Source organism: Brienomyrus brachyistius, chromosome 7 (genome assembly GCF_023856365.1).
Source record: "Brienomyrus brachyistius isolate T26 chromosome 7, BBRACH_0.4, whole genome shotgun sequence".
In the NCBI taxonomy this organism is placed as follows: domain Eukaryota; kingdom Metazoa; phylum Chordata; class Actinopteri; order Osteoglossiformes; family Mormyridae; genus Brienomyrus; species Brienomyrus brachyistius.
This window is the reverse complement of record NC_064539.1, coordinates 27,553,389-27,580,671: the sequence shown is the minus strand read 5'-3', so window position 1 is coordinate 27,580,671 and position 27,283 is coordinate 27,553,389. Positions and strand designations below refer to the sequence as shown.

Genomic DNA, 27,283 nt, shown 5'->3' with positions numbered 1-27,283 from the left:
AGCAGCATGTAAGAACAGTCCAGCTGGTATTACAGTTTGTGTTCATCTCATGAAGTTACGCTTTCCAAACAGTCTGTTCACAGACGGTCCATGTTTCTCACCTGCGAGCTCCCTCCTAGTGCAGACTGCTGTCTCTCAGCTAACGGCCCATGTTTCTGTGAAAGGAGACTAGCTCTCAGTGGACATACATGCGTTTGGTGCATGTTGCATGTTGGCGATGAGGTCACCCACTAGACAGACGTGCGGTTGGTGATGAGATCACCCGCTCCCTGCCTGCTTTCAACAGACCCACGTTTAATTTGGGGGGAGTCATTCACACTCTGCATTCAGCTGCCATCCAGCAGTTTGTATTCTTTAGTAATAAAAAAGAGAAATTAGTAATAATATAAAATATTAGACCATATAATTACTGAAGTCCATAGATATGCAGTTGAGCTAACAGGGGTCTCTGATTTTGCTGCGACTGTGTGTGCGAGTATGCGTGCCCTGTGATAGACTGCCAACCCGTTCGGGTCTACCCCAGCCTTGTGCCCCATGCTGCCTGAGATAGGCTCCAGATCCTTCATGACGCTGTCCAGGATAAGTGGTTAAAGGATGGATGGATGGATGGATGGATGGAAAGATGGATGGATGGATGGAAGGATAGAAGGAAGGATGGAAGGAAGGATGGATGTTAGTGAGGGGTCATTTTAACAAATATGAAAGGAAGTATATGACCTCTGCTTTGCTACCGCTGAGTGCTACAGCATAGCCACAGTATACAGTCCAGTGCCCCGGTTCCACGTCCCTCTCAGCCTGTCCAGGCTCAGCAGTCACAGGCAGGTCTTCTCTGGGCTCTCGCTCTGGCATCCAGAGTGCCACGTCCGTTTTTAGGCCCAGTGACAGCCTCCAGGTGAAAGCTTTCATCATCTTTTACACACCTGGGAAGACAGCAGCAAAGCTTTCTGTCTTCTGGGCTTTTTGTTAGAAGATTCGAATCATCTTGTTGGCCTAGCCACAGCTCATCGGGGAGTGCAGGGTAACTTCAAAGGTTTCTCTGCTATCATTACTGACGCTTCTGTGAGAAGAATCTCAGTGTGAAAGAAAGATATTTGCCGTGGCATCTCACCGAACTAATGTTAAGCCCTAAATCAAGGCTGTAGTGTCTTGTAGGATCTAAGCACTGTTACGTGTCATTTGTGTGAATGGTTACACTTTGCTCCTGTATCAGTGTTCCTGGTAGAGTTGCATGATATCCACGAGTAACTTTGCGATATCTATAAAACAAAAAAGGAGATGAAATTATGTAGAATGAACTATAACCGAATAGAAATAATCTCCCAACAGAGTGTGTTAAATAAGTTGTGTTAACAGACACAAAACAGTGTTGACAAACGCAATATGATCATTGCTCATGCATGCGATATATCGTGCAGCCCTAGTCCCTGGGCTTTTCAAGATTGTGAATGTCGCCACAATGAGGATAATCTCCCATATTGTATATAACTGGATTAGATGGTTATGTCCTCTGGAATAGCGGTTTTTCTGTAGTAGCAAAGCTTCCTTGAGCCGTAATTCAAAAGTTCTGTCTATGCTCCAGCATATAGCTCTGTAATTGCTTAGTTGCTAATACTCTTAACTGTACTACATTTCCCATGATTCTGCTTTGTTCTACAGAACTCTCCTGGCAACATGAGCATGAGCAACCAGCCAGGCACCCCACGGGATGATGGGGAGCTGGGCGGGAGTTTCCTCAACCCTTTTCAGAACGAAAGCGTATGTTGCCCACTGTTCCCCAGTGTGCATGTTTGCACTGGTTTTTATTTATTTTATTTTATTTTATTTTATTTTACGTTGCCATTATTGATTTGTCAATGAAACTTAGCTATGCCATTTTTGTGAATTTTTAAACTTTATTTTAGATAAATAAATATATATAAATGCATTACAGCAGAGCAAATCCTCATGGTGTGTAGTCGATGACGTCTTCCTCCTTCGCCTTTGCAGTATTCTCCAAACATGACCATGAGTGTGTGATGACCTCTGACAGCATCTCCTGGAGTGAACTTTGGAACAAGGAACTTGCTTCAGTCCGCTGTAACTGGCCTTCATCGATTAGTGGAGAAAGTGGGTCCAAGCCTCTCTTTCCTTGGTTGCTGTTTTGTCACTGTTTGATTTAACCACCCCTTTAATACTCAAAGACTGAAACAAACATATGAAACAAACCCCCAGGAAGCAAAAGACAGCAGACTGAACAGTCAACCACTTAATGTTTTACTTGTATTTTCTACTTTCTATTTGTGTATATATGTGGCTGTATAGTCACTGCTACATGTGCATGTATATACACACAGAAGTGTAACCCTCGGACTGAGAAAAATCTGAAAAGCTCTCACAAGTAACGATGGGTTTTTTTTTTTTCGTTTTATTTTAGGCTTGGTCGTCTTGTCTTTGTTTTACTTTTTTTATTTCCGTTTTTGAATCCTCCAAAGTTTGTTCTCATGTGTATAATGGCGGGAAATGAGAACATTTGCGGAATGAGGTTTTCAGCTGACCTTACGAAATAATGAACGGAACCGTTAAGTGGGTGAAAGCAGACGAACGGCGTGTTATAAGTTTGTATAAACACTCCAAATTTCTCCAATACATAATCAGAAAACGGGGTTGTACCATTTGTTGATTTGAAATTCAATGTATATTATTATGTATTATGTTTATAAAGCAGAGGTAAAAAGAGAGAAAGCAATTGCTTAGATTTAGTAAAATAAAAAAAATGTAAAGGCAATGTTTTGTTTAATTTTTATGTACTGTACCGTATCCAGATAATGTTTGTTTGTTTGTTTTGAGTGTGCAATCTAGAAGCATGTTTCAATGATTTCAGAAGCATCAGTTTTCCAAGTGTCCCCTGGATTCTTACGGCCCTCAGCTAGATCTCGCCATGCCCAGCGACCCCGAGATGTCCCAGGAGTGACATTGCTCCTCTCTCAACTGCATCCAGTCAGACTTCTCGCTACCCCTTTCCAAATTTTAAGCACCACACCATCAAACTGAACCTAGGGACGAGTTCAAATGTGCGTACTCCGTCTGTTTAAAACGTAATCGACGTTCCTGGGATTTCACAAAGGATTTCCTTTTACTCCAAAGGCTGTATGAATGCATAGGTAAGACATTTAAGATGAACACATTTTACTGTGTAATTTAATTTTGAGAGATCAGTTGAGTACAATACACTTTTATCTGGGGGAACAGGACAGGAAGAGTTAAGACAGCAGGTTTAAAACATCGTCACTCATGTACTAAAGGGGTCGTTTTAAAGGAGAAACGCTCTGAATTAGATCCTTAAATTTGCATCCTATAGCTAGCCATGCTTTAACGGTAACACATTCCTGTATTTTACTTATTTATTTTTTTCCCCAAACATTGCTTAATTGATTTTAGTAAAAGCCTTTTTTTTTTACTACAGTAAGAGCCCTGTAAATTGTGTATATTTTAATTAAACTAACGCAGGCAGTCCTCAGACTTACATGACATGATACAGTCTAAATGATGTGCGCTATCTAATTTTTCCAGAAAAACTACGAATAGAAAATGCGAAACATGCTTAATTGACTGTTTGTGATATAGAATTTAAGAAGGTTTATACTCTGTGGTGGTGTTTTTGCACAGAGAAATACAAGGTACGATTATATTTAAATAGTGCAGTGTGTTTGACCAGAAGCATCAAAACCAAGAGCTGAGAAAAGTCCTTTTTAAAAACATATATTTTATGTTTGGATTGCATTTATGCATTGTGTTTTATAATATAAGTTTTATGAAATAAATGCTGGTTATTTTAAATAGTTTTCTTCAGCAATGATACATTGTTCTTTTATATAGCTGGCCAGCCCCAAAATCGTTAGGTCTTGAATTGCCTTCACTTGGGTATAGTAAAGTAAATGTAAGTAAATTAACTTACTATTTATTGGTTATTCACTGTTATATATTTTCATTAAAATCTTAACAGGAAGCATTTTTAACAATGAGTATTTGTTTGAAGCTAAACAATGCAACATTTGCCGTTGTATGTCACTGTGCTATTTTAGTTTTCCCACGGAAACAGACTAATAACATTTCATCTGCTCATTTAATGCATTGCGTTTGTTAATTCAAATGTCCTAAAAGGTGGAAATGGATGATCTGGGAGGCACTCTCAATTATGAGAATTTGGTTGATTAGTAAGGACATGATGTACATTATGGGATTCCATAAGTACAGTCGCTGTAATACAAGCTACTGTAAGTTGAGGACTGCCTTTGACTTATACCTGTTCATAAGGACTTTAATGGAATTGTTTTCCTATGTATGTTAAACAATGCTGTGCTTCTTCGAATTCTGTACTACTGTAGCTGTATTTGTTTCAGTCAAAGGAATATGTGCTGACAGTTATGGTCACGGGAAATCAAGTAACATAAGTAGTGTTGTATTGTAAAAAAGAAAAAAAACACCTGCCTTTTTCAAGGTCGCATCTCGTCATAGGAAACATGACAATCATTTAAATAGCTTTGTTTTCACGATAGACCTGTGGGAGACTCACCTGAAAGGGTAACAACACTGACGTCATAGTGAACAAACATTCGGAAAAATTTCATTTCTAAGCACTTGCGGTAAAACTGTTTTGATTTAATTTGGTCACTGATTCAATATATTAGATTAACAAAGAAAATTTAAGTCAAAACGGGGCATCTCATTGGTGGAAAAACACTGAGTTGTCCAGAGGAGGCCGTTGTGGTTATTCAGGTCACACATGGAAAGGGGGAAGGTGGTAGCCGGAACTGAAAACTGCAATACATTATCATTCAGTCCTAATAGTTGCATCACCCGGACAAACTGTGATATATTTTTTTTTTCTTTTGCTTATATAATTGGAGGAGATGGGGGTTGGGTAGGATGGAATTAAGGCTTTGTTCTGTTTTCTTACCTTAATTCACTGCCCATTGTTCTTACAATGATAATTGTAATTATGAATCATCATTATGAAAATGCTTGAGTTTTGTGAATTGTATTGTCCTCTCTGATCTTTTTATGCAGCAGTTGTCATTTTTTAGCTTTGAAATTCATCTGTGTTTTTGTGAATTATTTAATAAGTATCTTAAAAAACGGAGATGTTTGCTTTTTTAGCATTACTACCATTGTAATAGTATCTACTTTTTTACGTCAAATTTTGTGCGGTGGAGTTACGAGAGAGACTTTTGTAAATTTACTCGCCATCGTTTTCTTTTTAGTTTTTTAGTTTTTTTTGTTTTTGTTTTTTAGCCATTTGTGATGTGTTTAATTTTAACCTTGTGTTGAGTTTTTGTAAATACATCGAGAAGTACGATATGGGTTTTGAATATACTGATATAAAGCTTCTCTTCCCTCCTAAAGCTACTGGGCGCTGCTGTTTGTCTGTTTGTGTGGCTCAGTCTCTTCCTTTACATACATTTTTATCATCTTTTGTATTTACGAAATGCTCACGACCCGTAAACAGGCAGAGGTACATTAACTGAGCGAAATCCGAGCCAGTTACTGCCTTTAAAAACATGGTTCGATAAATGGGCATTAATTAACAGTTGTTGACCAACAAAGATTATAAATTTACAATGTATTCCTGCATGGATTTCATTGGAGAAATTCCATACCTCTGTAAGAACTTTTACTTACTTGCTTACTTTGGTTTGGTTTTGTTTTATTCTTTAATATTACTTGGCTCAAAGCTCAACTGAAATTACTGTTCCTCTTGACTGAAGTGTCTTGTGCAAAGGGATTTTTCCTGCAATACATGCATTTGTGTGTTAATTCTGTGACGGTCTGTTCTTTGTCCACATGTGGCTACATGCAGTGCAGCCCTAACAGGTCATTAGCAGGGGCTTTGAACACAACTGGGCTTCCCTTCCTCATTTGCTCTTTAAAAAGGCCTGTTGTGTTCCAGGAAGATTTGGTAATCAGTCAGCAGGTTGTTTCACTGACTGAAAATGGGGACACCTGCCATAGCAACATCTCTGCTGTTTGATATAGCTTCAGAGAAAAATATGTAAATTCATAGATCAGTGAGTTTATGTAACAACATCCAGGCTTATACATAATATGAGATGGTTAGCATTCTAGCTAGGTGACCAATATGTAATTATCTGGTTTGAGGTTTCACAAAAAAATAAACTAGAATTTCAGCATCTGACCACCAGTGTGATTCTGCAGCACAAAATCAGGCGAAGTAATTAAAATTAGTCAAGTTGTATAAGAAAATTATAAATGCACTGTACATAATTATGTAATACTTGTTGCGTGAAAGGCCGATCGGTTCCCTGTCGGTGGGCTTGTCCCATACCCCTGCTCCCCGTTGGTTGGGTCTGAAGAGGACTCGTATTTCCTGGCATGTTTATTGGCACAGTTAGCAGAATGGTGTAGATAAGAAGCAGGCGCATCTAGGGGGCAATACACTATACAGGCGCTTAGCGAACAAGCATAGGGGAACCATGATGAACAGTATCCACAAGCCCGACGGGCAAGATCAGCTAATTAAGGGGGCAGCCAGGCGCCAGACAGAGGTCCAGATGTGCCAGGCCGTCCTGCCTTGTCATGCCAACCACCGCGGTGATCTGGGTGCCGGGCAGCTATTGAAGTGGATGGACACCACTGCATGCCTAGCAGGTGGGTTTCTCGTCCAGGAGGTGGTGTGGGAGATGGAAGCCATTCCCAGAACCAGCTTATCCTTCAATTTGTTCGTTGTAAGTTGGAAAAATGTGAAGGCGCGACTGCAACTTTAAACTGAAGCTGTTTTTTTTTTTTTTTTAAACTGGAAAATAGCTGCATATTGACTGAAAGTTATATAAAAGTTATGCTAATCGTATGATTGCTGAAGCAGATTCAGGAGAGTTATTGTGCTCTTTGTGGCACCCTTTCCTCTTTTTTGAGCTGCTCCAATAACTCGTACATGATTAAATGTCAAATCGCGAGCATTTGTCTTCACTGAAGTAGAACAATAATCATAATTCGAAAAGTCAACCATTATTCAAAGCCAGAAGTAAACACTGCATCCCTACACACTCTGGGGCTGCACACGGTCTGTCTGGGAGGCTTTCATAAGCAATATTATTTTACTTGTTTGTTTTTATGGAATAAAGTTACATATAAGGACTGGTTGTATACTGAATAATGAAATATTTTGATATACTTTGCCCTTTCCAGTTGTGCAATACTTTTAGACAGTGCGCTAAAATAGCTCAGGCTGCAGGTTGAAATCCCAACAGATACGGACTATTTGAACAATGTGGCCAGAACTCTGGGCAGGCCGAAAGCAGGCGGGCAGCGCATCATAAGCCAAACATAACCCACATGCGGTGCATTCACAGAATAGCGTCACAAGTAGCATAGCTTAATAAGCATCTTGGCCCGCAAAGTATAGATCTCTGAAGCTCTTATCAAGAACGGTAACCTTTGGATGACTTTTTTTTCCAGCAAAAAGAAGCAGCACAGCTACCTTTCACCCAGGCCCAGACCCGGGCTTTCATCACCTAGCAAAGATATATTCACTTTCCAATGGACCTTTCAGGCTGCAGGAGTCATAAATGATTTACGTTTGTTCTCTCCTCTCACAGCAGTTCATGCTATCAGAGGTTTTCTCTACTGCAGCTGGAGAGATAAAATATTGATAAGGCGCTAAGCGCTAGCTGTTGGTAAACAGGCTCTTCACATGAGGAGAGGGGGGGCATCTTCTCAAAGGGAGTGGAGTTCAGTACAAGAAAATTCACATGACCCAAATGGTGAAGACATCCCATTTTCCCATTACCACAATATATTTCTTTTTTTTTTTTTTTTGAAAAAAAAGGAACCGTAAGTTCACACTGTTAAAGTATTATAGCAAGCTTGATTCTGTCTTCATCTTTAGCATATATTTTGCCTTCGCTGTTCATTGGACATCTTGGGAAATGGAGAGGTTCTTGATTGCTGTATTAATCTCGATACTAATTTTGATTGGCTACAGCTGAACAAAGCCTTGTTCTCGTGTCTGTCAGTGAGTGTAGGTCATGTTGCGTACATGGAGTTTTGACTAGCGGGCAAACCACACCTAATGTTGCCACCGGCTGTACCACTGATGTGCTGCCAATGTGACAGCTCTGTAATGGATAGAGCTGAGCCCTGTGATGTCGATGACAAAAGTCGACAACCCCTGTGCTGCAGATCTGCCTGTCACAAGATCAAATGGTAGCAGAAATGATATCTATGTTTTCGCACATGTAGGGGATGAGGGATTTTGTCAGGCAGCTGTAGCAATGAAGACAAGAGCTGTTTTATTCAGGATCTGCTTTTTCCAGCATCAGGAAAAAAATGTAATTAGCATTAGCCCCTGATTGCATTCTGTATTGTACATATTAATGACACAAAGAGTTAAGTTAGTTGGTCGGACTAAGATAGTGTCCATGCATTTTTGAAAACATAATATTACTGTTAAAACCATTAATAACTAAAGTTGCATTTTACAGTTATTAAAGTTCCAGTTATTTGAGTTGTGGGTAAAATAACCATATATACACTTCACAAGAATGCATGCAGCCGTGAAGTGTGGCATTGCTTTAGAATCCATGGTAAGTTTATAATTCATCTTCCGTACTAAACACATCGCCACTTGGCTAGAACTACAGTGTCCTGCTTGTCTAAAATCCCCTTACTTTCATTTTCTATTCAAAGAGTTGTCCGGTTTTATTTCACCATTAACACTAATCTCTACAATACGCTGTGAGTGAACACTGATCTTATGTGTAGCATGTCGGCACCAGCTATTCCAACTTCTCATTCATAAACAAGGCTATGCCTTAGTCGGCCACTTCATACCTGCTCCCAGACATTTCTATGTCACCCTGACTTCTCTTGCAGTTGACCTGAGCAGCTCTAGCAGGGCAGAAACTTGGCGAGCTGACTTGTCGGTAAGATGGTGTCCTATGCACCAAGTTGAAAGTCACGAACCTCTTCTGTATGGCCGCCCGTTCTACTACTATTGTTTGTTCCTGGATATTGCGTTGTCTGCGTGTTTAATTATACTCCTGTGACAGCCATGGGTCTACATAGCGACTACATTTACCAATTCCTCTAATTAATAGGGAATTATATGCTATAAGGTGTAAAAGCACCTAAATGTCCATCTTCCATCAAGTTATTTCATAAGGGGCCTGTAGCCTATTCAGCATAACACTGGGGATCACCTTGTAAAGGATGTCAGTCCATCACAGGACACACATATACTGAAACATTACAGGCAATTTTGAAACACCAACTTGTCCAACTGCATGTCATAACTACATGAAAGGCGGAATACCTGGAATCCACAGGGAAAACACAAGAGGTGGTTCTGTGGTGCAGACGTCCTTATGAGAGGCATATAACACATAACAGCATTATAACGTACAACAGCATTATAACGTACAACAGCATTATAACGTATAACAGCATTATAACGTACAACAGCATTATAACGTATTGTCAGCATTTCAGTACACAGTCACAAGTTGTTCTGACATATTGGATGTACAATTAGGCCCAAAAGTATTTGCACCCATGCCAAATTTTGATTCCTAGTGAATTATTATTTAATCGATATGTTTTGGATGTGACAAAAGAAAGTAAGACATTATGCTAGAGATATAAATGATATCTTTTTGTTAACATTTACAAAAAATGCCGTGTCCAACATTCATACTCCTTGAAATTGCCGCAGATTTTTGAGAAAATGCGAGTTACTATACCAATCCAAATGGTCCTGGTAATTTCTACCATGTTCCACTCTAAAGCTCGCCTAGCTTTGTCAAATTATTACAAGTTCAGTTTGTTGAAAGACATTTCCACGTCTTGATTGCCGGTTTGCGGAATCCACGTTTACCGTTTTATGTTTCTTTAGCTGAGAAGCATGCTGGGATAGCGTGCGTGACAGCCTCCATGGATGATATCCAGTTTGAAGAGACAGTGAGGTATTTCACTATCTTTTACTCTTTACCAAGCTGCAATAAAAGACATGTAGACTGAGCTATAATTCATTAAGCCGCTGAAGACATAATTGTCTTTCTTTTCGCAGGGTTGGTCAAGTAATAACCATCAGAGCCAAAGTAAACCGATCTTTCAATACCAGCATGGAGGTAGGTCAGGCGGCCGTGAATTGTCGAAGATAATGGGGCTCATATATTTAAAGGACTTTCATGAAACGTTAAAATGGCGCGCAGCCACAAAATGCAAGCTTGTTAAAAAGATGGTGAGATGTTATAGATGTATGCGTGTAATTAATGTTAAAAACCTGTAGAGACATTTCGCACAGCCCTGTGAAAACTTATTAAAGACCTGCGTAAATATTTACAAACGTGAAGGATTAGAAACGGTATTACATTACTGATTTACATTTAGTTTACATTCAATATGTTTTTCATATAATTTCAAACTGAAGCCTTTACGAGATATTAATAGACTTGTAATAATAACTACAGACATTGATGACAGAAATGTCACTGTTACAAATTACACATAATATTTCACTGCGTAAGATGAGTATTTTTTTTATTTGTACAAGTACTGGCACATGGGATATTTTCATACCATACCTTGCTCTCCTGCTAGAGTTATCAAATATAAATACATAGTATAGTATAAATAGTATAAATACACATAGTCCTACTCCTTAGCTACCTTAAATGCCATTATAACAAGATGTACAGGGTCTTGTAATTCATTATTATTGCATAGTGTAATATTTTAGTATTAACATTTTATTTTTGTAATATTTTACTTTGCTCTACGGTCATATTTTTCAGCTAAATCGTGTTAACCTGTGTACTTGTATAATCGTTAGGTGTTAGAGGTTTTACTGTGTTGGTTGACAAATAACTAGTATTTATGTGTTTGCCTGTCTTTTTGTAATTTCAGGTTAAATTCATGTATGTCTGACCTGCATAGTTTGTTTAGTCATATTAATAAAACAGCATTCATGATGTCTGTTTTTACAGTATCATTCACATTTCTTGCTTTCCTCAATGTTCCCCATTGAAGACTTGAAGCAATTACATTGTGCAATTTGTGGGCATTGATTAGCAAAAATAATACAAAGAGAATCATTTACTGAAGCACTTCCATCAGTAGCTGAAATAGACTAGAAGATGTGCATATGCATGTCATGCCTGAAATGGACTGGAGGATGTGCATATGCATGTCATACTTGAAATGGACTGGAGGATGTGCATATGCATCTCGTACCTGAAATGGACTGGAAAATGTGCATATGAATGTCATACTTGAAATGGACTGGAAGATGTGCATATGCATCTCGTACGTGAAATGGACTGGAGGATGTGCATATGCATCTCATACCTGAAATGGACCGGAAGATGTGCATATGCATCTCGTACCTGAAATGGACCGGAAGATGTGCATATGCATCTCGTACCTGAAATGGACCGGAAGATGTGCATATGCATCTCGTACCTGAAATGGACCGGAAGATGTGCATATGCATCTCGTACCTGAAATGGACCGGAAGATGTGCATATGCATCTCATACCTGAAATGGACCGGAAGATGTGCATATGCATCTCGTACCTGAAATGGACCGGAAGATGTGCATATGCATCTCGTACCTGAAATGGACTGGAAAATATGCATATGAATGTCATACTTGAAATGGACTGGAAGATGTGCATATGCATCTCGTACCTGAAATGGACCGGAAGATGTGCATATGCATCTCGTACCTGAAATGGACCGGAAGATGTGCATATGCATCTCGTACCTGAAATGGACCGGAAGATGTGCATATGCATCTCGTACCTGAAATGGACCGGAAGATGTGCATATGCATGTCGTACTTGAAATGGACTGGAGGATGTGCATATGCATCTCGTACCTGAAATGGACTGGAAAATGTGCATATGAATGTCATACTTGAAATGGACTGGAAGATGTGCATATGCATCTCGTACGTGAAATGGACTGGAGGATGTGCATATGCATCTCATACCTGAAATGGACCGGAAGATGTGCATATGCATCTCGTACCTGAAATGGACCGGAAGATGTGCATATGCATCTCGTACCTGAAATGGACCGGAAGATGTGCATATGCATCTCGTACCTGAAATGGACCGGAAGATGTGCATATGCATCTCGTACCTGAAATGGACCGGAAGATGTGCATATGCATCTCGTACCTGAAATGGACCGGAAGATGTGCATATGCATCTCGTACCTGAAATGGACTGGAAAATATGCATATGAATGTCATACTTGAAATGGACTGGAAGATGTGCATATGCATCTCGTACGTGAAATGGACTGGAGGATGTGCATATGCATCTCGTACCTGAAATGGACCGGAAGATGTGCATATGCATCTCGTACCTGAAATGGACCGGAAGATGTGCATATGCATCTCGTACCTGAAATGGACCGGAAGATGTGCATATGCATCTCGTACCTGAAATGGACCGGAAGATGTGCATATGCATCTCGTACCTGAAATGGACTGGAAGATGTGCATATGCATCTCGTACCTGAAATGGACTGGAAGATGTGCATATGCATGTCATACCTGAAATGGACTATCCCACCTCTGGTATAAGCTAAATACAGCCCTTTGACACAGAGTGTCTTTGTTGTAACTACATAATGTAACAATAGAATCTGATATGTGCAGGTCGGCATCCATGTGTCGGTACAAGACGTGCTGAGCGGCATGCAGAAGAAGGTCTGTTTGGCTTTCTCCACATTCGTGGGCAAACCCACAGGATCTAAGAAGGTGAGATAGACCACATTCATTTGGGGAGACCTTAGAAGCCCTATGCAGCTATACTGCTCACCACACTGCACGGTCATGTTTGCAGGTGTGCCTGACACCGGTCAGTCCCCCCTTTTCTGCAGAGGAGCAGCTAGAGCATTCGTTGGCATCCGAAAGACGCAGACTCCGGCTGTACAACCAGGGGACCTTCGCCAAACTCATGCAGGAATACCACATCCTAAATAGCAATGGTCAGCTGTTCCCCAGTTCCTCTTGTAGGGAGAGAACTGAAATAGATACATATTAGAGGGAGTTTGAAGTCACCCTCAACCCTCAAATAATCACCATGTTGATAAAAATCTAATCTATACGCTAAGCCTAGTTAGTCACAGATTCATTGGTCATGAGATCCTAGCCATGTTGTGCGCAGTAGCGCAGTATCGTTGCTTCTACTAGGAATCTAAGAGCAGAGTTAAAAGAGGAGATGCATGATTGCTTGACTTATTGCCAGGCCTCTTGGACCCATAGTCGCGTGAAAACAGGTGACCAGTGGAACGAGGGCCAGGAAAGATACGAATCTGCACATAGTCCATGTCTAACACTGGAAAGAATGCAGCCAGGCTCAGTCAGGGTCAGCATGACCGCTCATGAGGGTACAAACAAAATTCATTCCGTCACTCGCCTCATCCCTCTCCCATCCCCACCCATACAAAACAAGAGCTTTGCAAAGGCACTGACTGAACCAGCTCCCACGTGTGGTCACTAGCCCATGTGCATGTGCCCTTGGTCTGTGCTGGAGCTGCTCGAGTACACAGGATGATTGTCCACCTGGGCAGAAATGACAAGCTACACATTCCTCCATACGCCATTACATACGCACCATTTTATCATATCGTATTTTAGCCCTGTCCTCCATGCTGTAACTAATATATTCTTCCAAAAAGAAAAATTCTGTTACACTTTACTTGAAGCTGTCATCTATAATGCATTAAAGATACATTCATAATTCATTATAATGGTTAGAATAAGAATTAATAAAGCATTACAGCATCTTCTATTGACAACCAGTAGGCATTGTGGTACTGATTATAATACGTCATAAGCTCCTGTGAAGCTCTCATCTGTAATGCACTATAGATACTTTAGTAATGTGTTATAATGCTCAGTATAAGCATTAAGAATGCTTTGCACTGCACTATGAAGGTATCTATAGTGCATTATAGATGAGTGCTTCATAAAGTATTTATAATGTGTCATAATGCAACATAGCAATAATGGCTATATGCCTTTTTATAAATATGTATAGCCATGTTTATAATGCTTTATGAATGCATTATACTGTGTTATGAATGTGTTTGTAGATTCCTATAGACATTCATAGAAAGTGTTACCAAAAATTCTTTCTTCAGTATATTTCCTTTATTTTGTTTTGAATTTTATTTTGTTGTCATGGTTGCCATTTTAGGGAAGACATCTGAGATGTTGTAGCTGGTAAAAAAAAGAGGAAACTGCATGTTTCCTATAATTCAGTTGAGGTCCTGCACAGTGTGTATTATGAGGCTAAAGGTGCATGGCCTGTATGTGTTGTGGCAGGACTCCACAGCAGAAAAGACAGCCTCCCCCCGAAGCCTACAGAGATGACTCAGGTGGAGAGCATCGAGCTGGTGCTGCCACCCAATGCGAATCACCACGGCAACACCTTTGGCGGGCAGATTATGTCATGGATGGAGAATGTTGCCTCTGTTTCAGCCAGGTGACCCAAATTACACCTTGAAGGTTATGATGTTAGTCTTCAGTCATAAGCATTTGTTAATCCTTATACAGTATCTGTGTCATACTGAGATTTAACCGGTTAGAACATTTTGAAGGGTGATTACCTAACGTATGCTTAACATGTAACATATACAGATACAACGTACTTGCATAATAAAAAAAATCTTATGCATCAGTTCCAGTGATCATATAATCACTTAATGATGATTAAAACCTCTCATGAGTTATAAACTGAAGAACACCTAAGGCTTTTTTAAGGAAATGATCTTTCTGACAGTCAGTTTGGTAACACTTTCCTTAAAGTCATTATTTGTAATGCATTATAGATACCTTCATAATGCATTATAATGGTACATTGTCGGCTAAGAAAACCTATTATCTGCAGTTTTGGTGATTTTCAGGTTTTTGCTGCACTACACATTAGAAAATCATCAATTTTCTTCTGTGAAAAGCCGCAAATGACTAGCCAATAGAAATCTAAGAGGAAGTGATGTAAGTGAAACTTGTATCCGATTTCCTGTTTTTTTGCCATCGTGACAGCCTCGTATCTGCAAGGCACATATATTTGGGTCCATTGTCTCCAAATTTGCGGCATTTTAGATCGGTATGCACTGTTAATGAAGACAAGCGATACACTTATATTGTTTCTGTAATGTTGTAGGTCGTAGATAAACCATTGGGGCAAACATGAACTTTCAAATTTAAATTCTTTACAAATTCCGTTAAGTCAGTGAGTAGCCTGGGGCACTGCATGCATGCATGTATACTGAATTATTATCTCCTTTGTGCAATAAATGAGCACGTAGTACTGTGAACCATCCCATAATAAATGGCTTAAACTCGAGTATCTTATTTAGTTTTTAGCTCATTTATTTATTCCAATGACATTTGTTAAATTCAAATGCATAACATATCAGTTTAACTTATTTATGTTCATTTATTTTTCTTAAGTCATGAACTACAGCAGTGAATTGGACAGGAAAATCAATTTTTTGTATCTCCTGAAAAACCATGATTTTACAAATACAAGGTTTTCTTAGTGATCAGACTATTTACAGATTCGGCATTCATAGAAGGTGTTATAATCTTTTTTTTTTTTTTTTTTTAGTTTAAATGCATGTCTTTAAGGGCACCGATTTTATATAGGATGTTCATCTGCTCACACGATGCTTTGTTTGCTTACACACGCCTTCCGTTTAACAAATCACCGGCCCGATGAAAACAGGCCACAGCGTTGCTTCCTGCTTCCCCATATATCACACACTGCTAACCTGAATACCAGATTTAATGATACCTTACACACTTCAGTCACCCAGCTAAATATAGAAAGCATGTCTACTCAGAGTAAAGGGTCATTTACCAAGCACAAACATGCACAAAGCTGCAGATGTAAGGACAGACAGGCACGGTTTTACAGATAAAAATATAGTAAAAACAATAAATGACAATAAATATACAGCTAAACAGAGGTGTTATATGCATAAAGGACCAAGATGAAAGGGGTGGATGATGATGATTTTTTGAGCTCAACTAATTAGTCAAGTACCAACTCAAAGGTACAAAAGCAATGTCCCTAATAGGATTAAAATCTTTTAATCTTATATTTAATCCTATATTGTACCACATATGTATTGCTTATTTACTGTCTCATATTGCACTCTCTGGTCTTGCATTGTCTTCTCTTACTGTATATTGCACTAGTTTGTCCTATTGTCTTTCCATGCACCTATCCTCTGTCCTGCAACTATGGCATCATAATTTCACCGTGTTCCTCCAAACACAACAACAAAAACTTGAGACTTGAATAAAACTTGAGAACTTTACATTTACGGTAAGATGTTTACCTAGGCGATGTTGAATAACAACTATAATTCTCAAGGGTGCTTCCACTTGGCTGCCTCATGCCTGCCTGTCCCCACCCTGTCCCTAACCCTAACCCTGTCCCTAAGCCTAACCCTGTCCCTAAGCCTAACCCTGTCCCTAACCCTAACCCTGTCCCTAACCCTAACCCTACTCCTTTCCTTTTCAGTCGCCTGTGTGGGACTTTCCCTACCCTGCGGGCCGTGGACATGTTTAAATTCCGGGGTCCGTCCACCGTGGGAGACAGGCTGGTGTTCAAGGCCATGGTTAACAACGTCTTTGGAACGAGGTACTGAGCAAAGGTGCTGAGCAAAGGTGCTGAGCAAAGGTGCTGAGCAAAGGTGCTGTCATACATCTCTACCCAGTCCCATCAAACCACAGTGACTTTTACATTTGCCATCACTCTACCGACATATGCATCACTATCTGGCAGTGTCTTGTCTGTTCTGTTATAAATAATGTGTTTCTTTTGATTGAGTTTCACTGAGTTTCTTTGACTGAATTAAACTAGTTATAAAGCAACCTTTAACTTTACGGATAATGTTGGCTTGTGGGAGTTTTACTTGCACAAAAGTGTTCTAAGGACCGAACGAAAAATGATTGGTTCAGAAAGATAACCAGATTTTAGAGGAGGAGGGTCCAAGGGACTAGAGGAGGCGGGACCAAGATATCTCTTGGTCCCGCCTCCACTAGCTGCTTGCATCCACCTCCTCTGCAATTGAATTAGTTATCACTCTGAACCAATCATTTTTCATTCTGCCCTCAGAACATTTTCGTGGAAGTAAAACATCCCACGAGTATAATGTGGGGTGCATTTGTTTAGAGGTGTGAATCTGCTATTGTTTGCAGAGGTTGTGTGTTGTCGCTGTATCTGGGTTCACGATGCCCATCATTAATGTGATGACTTTGGCTTAACAGTGCAGAGGTGGGAGTGAAGGTGGAAGCTTATAACTGCCAGGAGTGGAACCAGGGGAGACCGAGACACATCAACAGTGCCTTCCTCATCTACCACATGGATGAGGAACAGCAGCACTACTTCCCCAGAGTCACCTACACCACAAACGTAGGCCTCAGTTCCCATATTCCATGCTGCAATGCTACATATAATCATTAAAAATATACATTACCAACCAATCATGTACTGCATCAGTTATACTCACCAGGAATGCAATGACATCACTTAAATTGTTGAACAATGATTGAACAATGATTGAAAAAACGTGAGAATATTTTTTATTCAGCAGCAGAACAGCTACATTCCTTTGTGCCTTTTTTTCTCACTGCATTTTACACAACACCTGTATTTGCAATGACCCCCCCCCATGTATCTGCCAGAACTACACTAACAGTATTAAGCACTCCCTGTTTACTTTTTCATGTTTATCATGTTCACTGACATATGTGTGAGTATGTGAGAGTATGTGAGAGTATGTGTGAGTATGTGTGAGCACAGCATGACCAAACTGGTCCTGTTTATTCTCCAAGGATGGAGAGAGAAGACACCTTGCAGCCACAGTGAGGAGGAGAATCCGCCTGGCCAGGTGCAGTGCCCCCCCCCCCCCCCCCATACACACACACACACTCCGTGTACTTTTATCTTTCACTTCCATTGGCATAACCATAATCCCAACAATGACACCCTTAACCCCCACCCAGCCCTAACCTTAACCATAAGTAACCAAACAAAATATGAGATTTTTACTTTTTTAATTGCATTCACAAATCTTTTACAATGTCAAATTAACAGGTTTTATTACGTTGTGAGGGACATTTGGTCCCCACAATGTAAAATGAACTTAATCCACACAAAGAAACAGACACACAAACACAAAATGACTGACTACTGTTCACATCACTCCATGAAGTGTGAAGGCTTTTTCAACTAATAAGAGAATGAAACCTTTGCACTACTCAAACATCCAAGCAGCTGGTTAAATCGAATAAAATGCTTCCAAAGGCACAATACAATTGAGTTTGATAAATCCACTATCCTGCAAAATACCTTTGAGCTTTTTTTTAATTGTTAATGTACAGGAATAATAATGAAATATGCTTGACTTTGAGTTTGAACACATTTAATAATGATTTCTTTCTGGGAAGATGCACAGCTCAGCTTTATTTATTGCTTTATGAGTTGTGCATGATTCAAGTAGTACAATGCAGTGTCTGATCATTACAAGTATTTATTCTCTCCTGCAGGCTATATTCTTTGTCCTTGAAGAAATTAATGTGGCCATATTTTCCTATTTAGAGAAGGCTGATGCCCTCTTTAATTGTGGACCAATAAAACGCGGTCTGTCATTGCAGGAAGCATCTCTTATCTTGCAAAGACGAAGGGCCCCTGTCGGTTCCGTGGGATAAAGGCAATCAGGTAAATGACATCTATGGCGATGCCCTTTACATCTATAAGACGGTTCGAAACCCAGGGAAGGTTAATTAGCAAAGCTGTGACTTTCTGGATATGCGTGTTTTCCTGCTGACCTTTTCCTGTCGTGTCACTCCCCATTTCTAAATGTCACAATGCTCCTACCTTGTAGCGCAGTTTCGACTGAAAGTTCCCTCCTGTGACATACATCCCCGAAACTGGGAGATGTAGAGCGAACGATATGTTGTTTGGAAAATTTGCTGGAGGCAGCTCAAATTTGCACGATTACATGCTTGTAAGACAACATAAGTTGCTATACCTACAAGTTCAGAAGAGGGTATGTGTAAGTTTGGGTTTGGAACCAAACTTAGGTCACTGGAACACCTGGACTCATGGAAGAACTCCACTGCGTCCTCTGCAGGTCTACCTAGGCTATAACAACGTAGCTACTCTCACCGTCTTGGCTGCAAAGAAAGACTGGCAAGCCAGCAGCATCAGGAACAGGGTAACGGAACTAAACACTTATGCTACAGTATGTGCATTTGTATAAGGAAAGGACAGCATATTGCCTTATATACCTTATATACCTTATATACCTTTATATAACTGTTCATGCAGTATATGCACTATACTTCATTGCCCACCAAGTCCAAAATAAACTGCCCTTTTATTCAGTTTAGTTACTGTAATAATATAACTTATGTAACTTATTCAAAATCCCAGTAACAAAGCTTCCTGCAGGCGATGGACAGAAGTGTTTGCAGATGTTCCTCTTCCTTCCTTTGCGGCTTCAGATCACCGTGTCCGTGAACGACGACCAGGACTCTCTGTGTATGAGGGTGGAGATGGACGTCCACGCTCCAGCCCTCCATGCCTTCTCCCTCCTGTCAGACCTCTGTCTGCGCCCGCAGTGGGACCAACACTATCTGTAAGCTGCCCATTGGCCAGATCTGACGCTCCTCATCTTAGAGAAATATCTTCATCGATTGAGATTCTGGGGCTACAGTCATGAATATTTTCTCAAAAGCCCTGAATCTTTTAGGTTTTTAAAATAGTTTTGACGGCATCTAGCATGTTTTTCTCAAATGAAGTCCAGATTTATAAGCATTGAATGATCACGAATGACTGGAAAAATAGTGCAGTATAACTGCTACACATGCCCCGCCCCCCCGCCCCCCGCTAATCCCCTGCTATCACTCTGGGACGCCTAGGATGGTCTGGACTCTCACCCCCGGCCTCAGGAACAGAGCTGCTATACCCACAATCAGAAATAATCTAGATATTACCTTTAAAACAGTCTCAAGCAAAGTACACCTGTTTAACATATACAGTGAAACTGATCACAAATACAACACTGATATAAAAAGGACGTTGGAGACTTTCAGTATTTATGCAGGTGCAAATGAACATACCTCGTTGGATGGACACTGCAACGCGTGTAGATTCAATTTTATGTTGACTGTTCTGAAATGTACCTTGGTGTCAGAGTTAGACAAAGTTGTATTACGCCACTGCAGGAGCTGCGAGGAGGTAGAGAAAGCAGATGAGGAGGAGAGGGTGTACCATGTGAAATGTCCGCCCATCAACGGCGAGTCCGGACGGGACTTTGTGTTTCTACTGTCCAAGAGACAGCCCTGCAAGGACGGGTACAGAGACCATAGCTACCTACAACACAACAGGAACTTAATGTGCACACGACAAGCTCAGAATCTCTCTGAGTGTGACCCACTTTTAAAATCACTGCTTTAAATCTTAGTAGGACCCATGAGTTCATGTTAAAGAAGAGCCTGTCCAAAACATGCTCGTTTGGCAAAATTACAGAATCTGTTCAAAGTAAACAGTCGCAGTAAATGTGTTCCTCCATGTGGCTATTTTGTCAACAGCACTAGTCTATCAGGAGTTCCTGCTACATCCTGTGACACTTGCTGGAAGCACATTGTGCTAATGTACATGGAACAATGTGTCATGGAACAATGTGTCTTAGTGTCAACATAGCTGAGGCTAATATAAAGCATTGCCCTGTAAGAAGAGGAGATGTCACACTGAAGCGTCCTTATCATTACATTGCATTCTGTTTGGGTTTATATGAGGTGACTTTTATCTCTCATGAAGGACATTTAATCCGAAATTGAAGGTTAATGTTTATGAATCGGAGAACACATACTGTTTACACCCTGCTGTATTCTGCAGCCAATGTCAAACAATGTCATTTAATAGAGGAACAGTGACACCTAGTGGCCATTCCTAAGTTATTTCATCATGTCGTTCTTTTTCAGCAGAATTTCTAAAGTGAATTTTTTTCCAGATAACATAATGTTAGCAAATGACAAATCTGTCAGATACTTTACAGCATATAATTGACACTGAGCTGCATTTTCCTGTGATTTAGCCATGTTTAAATTAATTTTAAAAAATTACCAAGAAATGAAGTGCACATTGAAATAAGGTAAACACTACATTGCTGATGAAAAAGTTTGAAAATTAATGAAAGTGAGATTCTTATTTTGCTTTCATTTCAGTGACCCTTACATCATCGCCCTGAGGTCAGTCACAGTAACTGCTGTCCCTCCCCAGGATGGATATATAAGGAGCGAAACGCAGTGCGTCGGTTTCCTGATCTGGAACAAAAACTGCACTGGCTGTAAGGTGGGAACCTTACCTTTCTAACGTTACCTGTTTTGTTAGTGCACATGTAAAACCCTCTTGGGGACTGACAGTAGTATCTGAAATTAAGTTTCAACTCCATCCGCAAAGGAACTCTACTTTATTCCTGGTGGTTAATGGTCACACTTAATCCCAGCTCTGGATAAGACCAAAAGATCTTATAGTGTTGAGAACAGTCATAGTCATGCATACATGCAGCATTTCACAACGCGGGTAAACTTCAGTCTCTGTGGAGTCTAATCTTGTGTGCTTAGTTCTTTGGAAATGGTTTATGCTGAGACATTGTATGCTTTTGGTCACGATATTTTAATGACCGAGAAAACTAACAGCAGTTTGAACATACTGATTCACATCTGGATGCTACATTTGAGAAATGTTAAATGATTGATTCATCAATTTTATTGAATGATTATATAATTTGGGGTGGCATGGTGGTGCAGTGGTTAGCACTGTTGCGGAGTTTGCATGTTCTCCCCATGTCATCGTGGGGTTTCCTCTGGGTACTCCGGTTTCCCCCCCCACAGTCCAAAAACATGCTGTGGCTAATTGGAGTTGCTAAATTGCCCATAGGTGTGCATGTGTGAGTGAATGGTGTGTGAGTATGCCCTGCGATGGGCTGGCCCCCCATCCTGGGTTATTCCCTGCCTCGTGCCCATTGCTTCCGGGATAGGCTCCGGACCCCCCACAACCCAGTAGGATAAGCGGTTTGGAAAATGGATGGATGGATGGAATTACCTAATTCACGATTTATTAAAATTAGCGTCCTTATCATATAGTTCATTCTTAAACATAAGTTGCATTCTCAGGGTACCAGACTTTACCTTCTAATTCTATAGGTTTTATTCATATAAATCTCTGGGTGCAGATTTACATTTGCCAGTATAAGACTCAGCTTATTAAAGCTTATCTGCGATCCGTTCTGAGTGATGTCCTCCCTTCGGCTGCAGGGTGGGAAGGTGGTGAAATTTTTACTGCACTGATGATTTGTCGATGTTTTTCTGCTGTTGCTGCAAATAGGTGTCTTACTACAACCAGGTGACCTTGGGCGTTCTGCCGTATGTCGCGGGGAACCTCGCAGGCTGGTCCAGGTCCATGGAGGACACGGCCTCGTCCTGCATCGCTTTCCTGGAGAGGGATGTGCTCCGAGTACCAACCCGCATATCATGAAATGTCCAGCGAATATAAGCTTCCCACATGCGAGGGCATTTGGGCTTTAACTGTAACTGCGTACTGATGTATATTTGAATGTCTATGAAGTATAATGGTTAAAAAATGTATTTAAACAACGTGATACGGCATTTTATATGAGGGCTTTGTCTACAAAAAGTACAATATACTTGGCAAAATGTGTACGATCAGATATTCCGATTCTCTGAAATCATGCCTTCAACATTTATCATTAATTGATTTCGAAACGCTATAAATGCATTCCTTGGCTGTAAGCTTATTTGCTGATGTATAAATGTAAATTGTACATACAAATACTTCATGTACTGTAAATGTTGTCACCCTGGCTATTGAAATGTTTCCCTATAATAGAAAACGCAATTTACAAAATGTACATTTATGTATGTATTTTAATAAATGTCACCACATCTGTTTTAGATCCTATAAACATTATTAAACCTTACAAATAATGGTGCAAACAGCTTGTGCACCTTATTGTTTGTGCACATGTAGTCCCACAACAACCACGACGTAATAGGCTTCAAAGCAAGACCCCCCTCTCTAAAGGACCACCTCTTTAGTCACTGAAGGCACCAGCCTCAACTGCTGGAGCAACGTCAGGAACAGAGGAAGAGTAGCAGTGTTAGAGAACTTCCAGATGGGTGGGAGAAAATGCAGAAGCAGCACTTTTAACATGCAACAAGTTCTGATGAAAAAGAAGTTCTTCAGAACTGAAAATGTGATGAGAAGAGACCTTCTGAAAAAGTCACAACAAAAACGCTGCATTTATTTGGTTGTGCTCTTTGAATCCAAAAAGAAGTGATGATTCTTCCTGTTGGGGGGGGGGGGGGGGATTTTTGCGTCACAAAAATCGAACAGTGACAGTTTGATGTCTCCAGGTAACACCTTCATTTCAAAGGTCTTAACTGTCCTGAAACCTTAAAGCAGCGTTCCATTTCCACCCACGCGTGGGTCTGCGTGTCTCAGAAAACGACCACCTTCTCAGACTTGGGCTTGGCTTTCTTCACTGGGATGTAAACGTCCTCGTGGTCGGCACTCATGGCATTGGACAGGCGGCCCACAGTCACCGCATTTGCTGCAGGAGGAAAAGCCAAAAACGTGATCTCATCCTTAGAAGCACGATACATTCGTTTCTCTTTAGACTAAAACACAGTCCTGCTTTACTCATTCATACAGCTCAGGTACTCATACTTCCAGAAACCATTCAGCCTTTTCAGTCCAGCTTCTTATAATGCTACTCGAAACTTGCTAGGCCAGGCTTCCTACACAGTCCTAAGGGCTAAGCGGAGATCACAGGGCAGTGTGGACATACCATCACCTCCTCAGACCGCAGCACAAAACCAGATAGCCCAAAGAAATCCAAAGAGTAACTGCTAGGCTCACTAACTTTCCCAGCACTGCTATCATGCTTCCATCGGTCTAATATGCTTCCCGATCTTGAAGGCTGAGCCAAATATTAATGCTAAAGCCTCTTAATATGCTTAAGATGAGGTACCTGAATTCTGGTTCTCAGGACAGTCTTTCTGGAAGTGTTCCACAGAGCCGCAGACCCGGCAGCACCCGCCTGGCAAAAGAAAAGACCCGTTCATGTAGATTTACGTCTCCAAAGAGGAAAGCAGTACATTAACTGAAGAAACATGGCCGACACTTACAGCACATCTACCATACGGACGGATATATACAGGGAACGCAGCTCTTTTTAGAAATAAAATGTCAAATTCAGCACACATCTACTCTGCTGGCGTGGAAGGGAAATGCATGAAGAAAAATATATAAGAATAACATAACAGTAGCAGCATTTTTCGTGATGGTACAATCCCCTCTTTTAAAAAAGTAAAGAAATCATTTAGGACACTTGGAAAAGCATGTATTTCTCTTTGGATTCTGAGTTTTTTATGCGTGACAAGAGACACAATTTATTGATAGCTGCTGGTGAGCTGTGCATAAACAATTTAGAATCTCTATGTTTGCGACATAAATGGAAAGAGAAAAGGGTGGTTTGTTCCTGCTCGTTTTCAGTGTGCCAGCACCTTTACATTTATTAAAAAAAAAAGTGCTTAATATTGACTAAATAAATTTATAAGAATTATTGTGAAAAGCAGAAATTTCAGACAAAATGAAGTGGTACATACCGGCAGCGTACAGTCCTTTGGGATTATCCGGACAGGATCTCGACAAGTGTCCGGTTTCACCGCATATGAAGCACTTGGCGTAGGGATACTCGCCTGTAACCACCACAAAGGCCGGCTATGTTAGCTATGCAGTTCAAATCACACACAGACATTCTCACGCTCCAAGAAGTGTTTCAGTCTGTCTAAATTGGTGACAGATGGCACAGCATTTCGTCTATCCTTTGAAATATTACTAGCTCCCCAGATTAAGGGGGGCATCTTGGTCCATCCATCATTTTGCATTTCAACCAGTTAGCTTAAGCTGAGGCTCTATGCCACTCATTGAACAGGGGAAACAAATGCACGTCTCTGTGGCCACGCCCATCTATCTTCTGATAGGCAGGCATCATCTCACCCAGGGCGGGGTCCACCTTGGCCCGACACCTCTGGATCTCGTGCTCCGTGGAGCCGCAGCGGTAGCATATGCCCCGGCCCATCTCCACGTCGCCGTCGGCCTCGGGACAGTCCACCAGCCCGTGGCCCGGCTTCCTGCAGTGGAAGCAGAGCTGCGAACCCCAAAGGGGGCATAGACAGGCGGGGGGAGCAGAACGTCATCGGACCGCAAGTAAGCGACAGAAAGGATTCCCTCAGGATCCCCATATCTGAGACTAATATACGACACCTCACTGTAGTTTTACACTGCTAGTAATGCAGTAATCAGTATCTTTTGAGGCACAGACACATGTGCTCTCATCTAAGGCCACTGCCTTTTATAATGGTGACGGCCAAATGGGCCCTTGCCCCTTATTCTCAGGGTAATAGTGTACGACATGCCGTTTCCTAACTGCTTATCTATAAAACCTCTCTCACTCTTCATCTACTGCTCTGCTCCACCTCCTTCTCCTCTCAAACCCCACTCACCATTTTGTTCTTCTTATCATGCTGCCTTTTTACCCTCCTGTTCTCCCGCCTCTGGTCCTTCTTCAGCGCCATCGCCACCTCCTCCCTAAAGCCCCGGTCGTCGGTGCCCCCAGATGGAAGCGCTTCACCCGCCTGCTGCAGGTATTCCAGGAATCCATTGACGTCTTGGTTGTCATAGTCCTTCTTCTTCTTATTGGGCCTCCTGGCTCTCTGATCGGGCTGGGTGCGCCACAGAGGCCCGGACCTCCTACTCGTAGATGCCCCCTCTTCACTCCTGTTGGCTTTCAGCATGCTCCATGGCGTTGCCTCTGCCGGCTTGCTCTTGTGTACATTGTTGCCTCGAGCCCACCGGGTCATCACTGAATCACCTAAGGGGGAAACAACATGAGGTTTTACTGATGTCCGGCAGTCCTCGTCTTCAGCCGGTGATGTGATTAATACAGGGCTGCCAACCCTCACACATCTGGTGTGACACTTACACTTTCAGACTCATGCTCACACAGGAAATCTTATCTATATTATTCCATAATAAACCTAAAATTAGCTACATTCAAAGCGCTGGGGTAGTTTGTGAACCCTACAGACTAATGCAAAGGAGCTTATGAATGGAAGCAGGTATTACTATCCGTGCACAGTCACTTTGATCTGTACAGCTTCTTTCATCCTCCACATCAGCAATCCTTGTGTTTCATTTTATTACCGTGTATTATTGACTGTACCATTGTATTTTCCGAGCTACTGGATGGCAAAATTTCTTTCGACAATAAGAAAGAAAGAATCTATCTATCTATCTATATATATATATATATATATATATATATATATATATATATATATATATATATATAACTGTTACATACATGTGCGTGTTTGTGCAGACTTATCCAGAATTGAAAATCTCACTCCAGCCAGCTGGCCGAAGTTGGCAACCCTGTTAATTCGTCTTCCTTCATAACACCAAATACGATTATCTATCTACATGGAGGACCTTAGAATATGGTTTCACGACTTATAGGACTCATCCAGGCCCTGTGCAGCTAGTTTCTACACAATAATCAGCACCGTACACATATTTAAAATAACACAATTGAGATATCTAAATTAAACCGAGGAATTTAATTCCTTTAATTAAGATTAGAAAATAATTTCAACCAGATAAGCCCATCTAACCTCTGTAAAACATGAAAACAGTCGTACATACATTTACTATATTTAAAGAATGACTATACATGGATTGGACAACAGTGCTAATTAAACCCGTTTTTTAAAAACTAATTTCAGTTCGTATACCTCGCTTGGCATATTAATCATTTAAAATTTACTACGAATATGTGAAATAGAGACTTACTCTAGAGGAGCAAATCAAGCTCGCATGTTCTCCCGGATGTACGACCAACGTAAGATCCGTGCGGAAACAACTGTACCGTAAATTTGTTCCCACTAAAACCGTCCTAAGAAACGCAGTACAAAACAGGATCTCTCATGTAGGAAACAGTGTAAAAGAAATACAAGTTCGGATCTACAAACTGGAGAAAATATAAATGTGTAAAATAATAACACATCTTAAATGAAACACTTTTACATAAGTCAGTTTAAGGCAAAACGTTGCATAGACTTAGAATGCAATATGAACAAGCTTAAATTTAGAAACAAGGGAAC

At 40.8% G+C, this 27,283-nt stretch overlaps 3 protein-coding genes across 6 annotated transcripts in view; 2 read left to right on the top strand and 1 right to left on the bottom strand.

Annotated features, from left to right (window-relative positions):
* The window catches only part of ssbp2b (single stranded DNA binding protein 2b), a 90,580-nt gene extending 84,787 nt beyond the window's left edge, over positions 1-5,793 (top strand). For both annotated transcript variants that reach the window (XM_049019266.1, XM_049019267.1), the window contains 2 exons: positions 1,657-1,755; positions 1,987-5,793. In XM_049019266.1, coding sequence (XP_048875223.1) covers positions 1,657-1,755; positions 1,987-2,016 — 129 coding nt within the window. In that variant the 3' untranslated portion in view covers positions 2,017-5,793. The remainder of the gene's footprint in view (positions 1-1,656; positions 1,756-1,986) is intronic.
* Positions 5,794-6,374: 581 nt separating this feature from the next.
* Positions 6,375-23,008, top strand: LOC125745937 (acetyl-coenzyme A thioesterase). 3 transcript variants are annotated; one of them, XM_049019258.1, is made up of 16 exons: positions 6,504-9,956; positions 10,061-10,121; positions 10,980-11,682; positions 12,519-12,580; positions 12,662-12,763; positions 12,849-12,993; positions 14,336-14,495; positions 16,545-16,664; positions 17,294-17,438; positions 17,861-17,916; positions 18,683-18,746; positions 19,162-19,245; positions 19,535-19,668; positions 20,258-20,386; positions 21,260-21,386; positions 22,422-23,008. In XM_049019258.1, the coding sequence occupies exons 3-16, from the start codon at positions 11,670-11,672 to the stop codon at positions 22,569-22,571; spliced, it is 1,491 nt and encodes a 496-aa protein (XP_048875215.1). In that variant the 5' UTR covers positions 6,504-9,956; positions 10,061-10,121; positions 10,980-11,669; the 3' UTR covers positions 22,572-23,008. The 3 variants fall into 3 exon arrangements, with proteins under 3 accessions (XP_048875213.1, XP_048875215.1, XP_048875214.1); XM_049019256.1 differs by lacking the exons at positions 10,980-11,682; positions 12,519-12,580 and having other exon boundaries at positions 6,375-6,645; positions 9,887-9,956; XM_049019257.1 differs by lacking the exons at positions 10,980-11,682; positions 12,519-12,580 and having other exon boundaries at positions 6,504-8,918; positions 9,887-9,956.
* zcchc9 (zinc finger, CCHC domain containing 9) lies at positions 22,964-27,049 on the bottom strand. Its single transcript, XM_049019278.1, has 6 exons — positions 26,973-27,049; positions 25,625-25,992; positions 25,119-25,269; positions 24,725-24,817; positions 24,088-24,156; positions 22,964-23,667 (listed from the first exon to the last, which is right to left on the bottom strand). The coding sequence occupies exons 2-6, from the start codon at positions 25,979-25,981 to the stop codon at positions 23,555-23,557; spliced, it is 783 nt and encodes a 260-aa protein (XP_048875235.1). The 5' UTR covers positions 25,982-25,992; positions 26,973-27,049; the 3' UTR covers positions 22,964-23,554.
* Between the last annotated feature and the right edge of the window lie 234 nt (positions 27,050-27,283).

Bases quoted from the DNA above. Each gene is read 5' to 3' on its own strand.
- LOC125745937 (XM_049019256.1), top strand. From the start codon at position 6,471: ATGATGAACAGTATCCACAAGCCCGACGGGCAAGATCAGCTAATTAAG. The intron at 6,646-9,886 runs GTGGGTTTCTCG...ATGTTTCTTTAG, and splicing joins CACCACTGCATGCCTAGCAG to CTGAGAAGCATGCTGGGATA. The intron at 20,387-21,259 runs GTACAGAGACCA...CTTTCATTTCAG, and splicing joins AGACAGCCCTGCAAGGACGG to TGACCCTTACATCATCGCCC.
- zcchc9 (XM_049019278.1), bottom strand. From the start codon at position 25,981: ATGACCCGGTGGGCTCGAGGCAACAATGTACACAAGAGCAAGCCGGCA. The intron at 24,818-25,118 runs GTGAGATGATGC...TGGTGGTTACAG, and splicing joins CAAGGTGGACCCCGCCCTGG to GCGAGTATCCCTACGCCAAG. The intron at 24,157-24,724 runs GTATGTACCACT...TTCTTTTGCCAG, and splicing joins CAAAGGACTGTACGCTGCCG to GCGGGTGCTGCCGGGTCTGC.